This window comes from Notolepis coatsorum (assembly GCF_963971535.1).
Source record: "Notolepis coatsorum genome assembly, chromosome: 12".
In the NCBI taxonomy this organism is placed as follows: domain Eukaryota; kingdom Metazoa; phylum Chordata; class Actinopteri; order Aulopiformes; family Paralepididae; genus Notolepis; species Notolepis coatsorum.
This window is the reverse complement of record NC_140176.1, coordinates 5,588,490-5,593,265: the sequence shown is the minus strand read 5'-3', so window position 1 is coordinate 5,593,265 and position 4,776 is coordinate 5,588,490. Positions and strand designations below refer to the sequence as shown.

Genomic DNA, 4,776 nt, shown 5'->3' with positions numbered 1-4,776 from the left:
TCTCCCCTCCCCTCCCCCCCTCTCTCCCTCCCCCTCCCCCCCTCCCCCTCCCCCCACCCCTCCCCCTCCCTCCCCCTCTCCCCCCCCCCTCTCCCCTCTCTCCCCCTCTCCTCCCTCCCCCGCTCCCCCCCCCTCTCTCTCTCACCCCTCCCCCTCTCTCCCCTCCCCCTCCCTCTCTCCCCCCCCCCCCTCCCCCCTCTCCTCCCCCCTCCCCCTCCCCCCTCCCCCCCTCCCCCCCCCCCCCCCCCCCAGGTGGTAGTGAACGCTCTGATAGGGGCCATCCCCTCCATCATGAACGTCCTGCTGGTGTGCCTCATCTTCTGGCTCATCTTCAGCATCATGGGCGTCAACCTGTTCGCCGGCAAGTACGGGCGCTGTGTGAACCGCACGGGCCACATCCACAGCGCCACCTTCGTGAACAACAAGTCGGAGTGCCTGGCCCTGAACGACTCGCGCTACTACTGGACCAAGGTCAAGGTCAACTTCGACAACGTGGGCGCCGGCTACCTGGCGCTGCTACAAGTGGTGAGCGTTCATTAAAGATGATCTTCTGAACCCATTCTCAACCTAGACTAGTGTCTTTCTATCGTCTGGCATCACAGCTCTGCTTAAACTGGTTCCCTCGTACCAAGGCCTAAAAGAAAAAATGGTTTGGTTCCGGTTGCCAACCAACCCTGTCGATTTAGGTGCGACCCAATTTATTTTATGAGTTAAAAAAAATCATTTTTTTTTAGAATAAAGTTTCATAAAAATCTTAGTCAAACCTTTAGTATTATGGATATTAAACATGCTGGCAGAGTACATGCATCCATGTTGTCGTGAACATTTTAATTAAATAAAGAAATTCCCTATCCATAGTCGCCGTGGGAAAAGATTTAATAAAAAATAAAATAAATTCCCTACCTACCCATGGCCTTAACTGACAACCAACAGGAACCAAACAATTTTTTCTTTTATGCCCTAAGTGTGCTTCTGTGCACGAAGCAATATTATAAGTACGCCCTTCGTTCTCAAGCTGCTCTAACACTGGATGTTCCCATAATATGAGAACTGAATTGGGGGAAAAAGGGCTTTTAAATATGCTGCTCCTTCATCCTGGAACAAGATACAGGAGGACCTCAAATCACCAGGACTGGTCACCCTCGGAGAATTCAAAGCCATTTAAAAAACCTACGAACTCAGTCATCCTCGGACAGTGCAACTGTGTTTGATCATTTGCCCGTTTGATAACTTGCCTGAAATTGGAGCTTGCTGTGAATGTTTTTATCTGTATTTTATTGTGATGTTCTTTTTTTATGTTGAAACTTTCTGCTGCCTTGCTTGGCCAGATCGCTCTTGAAAAAGAGATTTTAAGCATCTCAATGATGCTTATCTGGTTAAATAAAGGATTTGATTGATTGATTGATTGACAGGGGGACCACGCATTAACCTAAGAGCTCTCTAGAGCAGATCCTTCCCTCCCCCACTCAGTCCAGAAGCTCAGATCCTTCCCTCCCCCACTCAGTCCAGAAGCTCAGATCCTTCCCTCCCCCACTCAGTCCAGAAGCTCAGATCCTTCCCTCCCCCACTCAGAGAGTCCAGACGCTCAGATCCTTCCCTCCCCCACTCAGAGAGTCCAGAAGCTCAGATCCTTCCCTCCCCCACTCAGTCCAGAAGCTCAGATCCTTCCCTCCCCCACTCAGTCCAGAAGCTCAGATCCCTCCCTCCCCCACTCAGTCCAGAAGCTCAGATCCCTCCCTCCCCCACTCAGTCCAGAAGCTCAGATCCTTCCCTCCCCCACTCAGTCCAGAAGCTCAGATGCTTCCCTCCCCTCCCCCACTCAGTCCAGACGCTCAGATCCTTCCCTCCCCCACTCAGTCCAGAAGCTCAGATCCTTCCCTCCCCCACTCAGTCCAGAAGCTCAGATGCTTCCCTCCCCTCCCCCACTCAGTCCAGAAGCTCAGATCCTTCCCTCCCCCACTCAGTCCAGAAGCTCAGATCCTTCCCTCCCCCACTCAGAGAGTCCAGAAGCTCAGATCCTTCCCTCTCCCACTCAGTCCAGAAGCTCAGATCCTTCCCTCCCCCACTCAGTCCAGAAGCTCAGATCCTTCCCTCCCCCACTCAGTCCAGAAGCTCAGATCCTTCCCTCCCCCACTCAGTCCAGAAGCTCAGATCCTTCCCTCCCCCACTCAGTCCAGAAGCTCAGATCCTTCCCTCCCCCACTCAGTCCCAGAAGCTCAGATCCTTCCCTCCCCCACTCAGTCCAAGAAGCTCAGATCCTTCCCTCGCCCACTCAGTCCAGAAGCTCAGCTCCTTCCCTCCCCCACTCAGTCCAGAAGCTCAGATCCTTCCCTCCCCCACTCAGTCCAGAAGCTCAGATCCTTCCCTCCCCCACTCAGTCCAGAAGCTCAGATCCTTCCCTCCCCCACTCAGTCCAGAAGCTCAGCTCCTTCCCTCCCCCACTCAGTCCAGAAGCTCAGATCCTTCCCTCCCCCACTCAGTCCAGAAGCTCAGCTCCTTCCCTCCCCCACTCAGTCCAGAAGCTCAGCTCCTTCCCTCCCCCACTCAGTCCAGAAGCTCAGCTCCTTCCCTCCCCCACTCAGTCCAGAAGCTCAGCTCCTTCCCTCCCCCACTCCGTCCAGAAGCTCAGATCCCTCCCTCCCCCACTCAGTCCAGAAGCTCAGATCCCTCCCTCCCCCACTCAGTCCAGAAGCTCAGATCCTTCCCTCCCCCACTCAGTCCAGAAGCTCAGATCCTTCCCTCGCCCACCCACTCAGTCCAGAAGCTCAGATCCTTTCCTCCCCCACCCACTCAGTCCAGAAGCTCAGCTCCTTCCCTCCCCCACTCAGTCCAGAAGCTCAGCTCCTTCCCTCCCCCACTCAGTCCAGAAGCTCAGATCCTTCCCTCCCCCACTCAGTCCAGAAGCTCAGCTCCTTCCCTCCCCCACTCAGTCCAGAAGCTCAGACCCTTCCCTCCCCCACTCAGTCCAGAAGCTCAGGTCCTTCCCTCCCCCACTCACTCAGTCCAGAAGCTCAGATCCTTCCCTCCCCCACTCAGTCCTAGAAGCTCAGATCCTTCCCTCCCCCACTCAGTCCAGAAGCTCAGATCCTTCCCTCCCCCACTCAGTCCAGACGCTCAGATCCTTCCTCCCCCACTCAGTCCAGACGCTCAGATCCTTCCCTCCCCCACTCAGTCCAAGAAGCTCAGATCCTTCCCTCCCCCACTCAGTCCAGAAGCTCAGATCCTTCCCTCCCCCACTCAGTCCAGACGCTCAGATCCTCCCCTCCCCCACTCACTCAGTCCAGACGCTCAGATCCTTCCCTCCCCCACTCAGTCCAAGAAGCTCAGCTCCTTCCCTCCCCCACTCAGTCCAGAAGCTCAGCTCCTTCCCTCCCCCACTCAGTCCAGAAGCTCAGCTCCTTCCCTCCCCCACTCCGTCCAGAAGCTCAGATCCCTCCCTCCCCCACTCAGTCCAGAAGCTCAGATCCCTCCCTCCCCCACTCAGTCCAGAAGCTCAGCTCCTTCCCTCCCCCACTCAGTCCAGAAGCTCAGCTCCTTCCCTCCCCCACTCAGTCCAGAAGCTCAGCTCCTTCCCTCCCCCACTCAGTCCAGAAGCTCAGCTCCTTCCCTCCCCCACTCCGTCCAGAAGCTCAGATCCCTCCCTCCCCCACTCAGTCCAGAAGCTCAGATCCCTCCCTCCCCCACTCAGTCCAGAAGCTCAGATCCTTCCCTCCCCCACTCAGTCCAGAAGCTCAGATCCTTCCCTCGCCCACCCACTCAGTCCAGAAGCTCAGATCCTTTCCTCCCCCACCCACTCAGTCCAGAAGCTCAGCTCCTTCCCTCCCCCACTCAGTCCAGAAGCTCAGCTCCTTCCCTCCCCCACTCAGTCCAGAAGCTCAGATCCTTCCCTCCCCCACTCAGTCCAGAAGCTCAGCTCCTTCCCTCCCCCACTCAGTCCAGAAGCTCAGACCCTTCCCTCCCCCACTCAGTCCAGAAGCTCAGGTCCTTCCCTCCCCCACTCACTCAGTCCAGAAGCTCAGATCCTTCCCTCCCCCACTCAGTCCTAGAAGCTCAGATCCTTCCCTCCCCCACTCAGTCCAGAAGCTCAGATCCTTCCCTCCCCCACTCAGTCCAGACGCTCAGATCCTTCCTCCCCCACTCAGTCCAGACGCTCAGATCCTTCCCTCCCCCACTCAGTCCAAGAAGCTCAGATCCTTCCCTCCCCCACTCAGTCCAGAAGCTCAGATCCTTCCCTCCCCCACTCAGTCCAGACGCTCAGATCCTCCCCTCCCCCACTCACTCAGTCCAGACGCTCAGATCCTTCCCTCCCCCACTCAGTCCAAGAAGCTCAGCTCCTTCCCTCCCCCACTCAGTCCAGAAGCTCAGCTCCTTCCCTCCCCCACTCAGTCCAGAAGCTCAGCTCCTTCCCTCCCCCACTCCGTCCAGAAGCTCAGATCCCTCCCTCCCCCACTCAGTCCAGAAGCTCAGATCCCTCCCTCCCCCACTCAGTCCAGAAGCTCAGACCCTTCCCTCCCCCACTCAGTCCAGAAGCTCAGGTCCTTCCCTCCCCCACTCACTCAGTCCAGAAGCTCAGATCCTTCCCTCCCCCACTCAGTCCTAGAAGCTCAGATCCTTCCCTCCCCCACTCAGTCCAGAAGCTCAGATCCTTCCCTCCCCCACTCAGTCCAGACGCTCAGATCCTTCCTCCCCCACTCAGTCCAGAAGCTCAGCTCCTTCCCTCCCCCACTCAGTCCAGAAGCTCAGATCCTTCCCTCCCCCACTCAGTCCAAGAAGCTC

General features: G+C 57.1%; 1 protein-coding gene across 1 annotated transcript in view; it reads left to right on the top strand.

Moving 5' to 3' along the window:
- LOC311238623 (sodium channel protein type 5 subunit alpha-like) overlaps nucleotides 1-4,776 on the top strand; it is a gene marked incomplete at its 3' end in the record, with an annotated part of 92,566 nt that overhangs the window by 66,877 nt on the left and 20,913 nt on the right. The window contains exon 13 of the mRNA XM_084326754.1: nucleotides 253-525. Coding sequence (XP_084182880.1) covers nucleotides 253-525 — 273 coding nt within the window. The remainder of the gene's footprint in view (nucleotides 1-252; nucleotides 526-4,776) is intronic.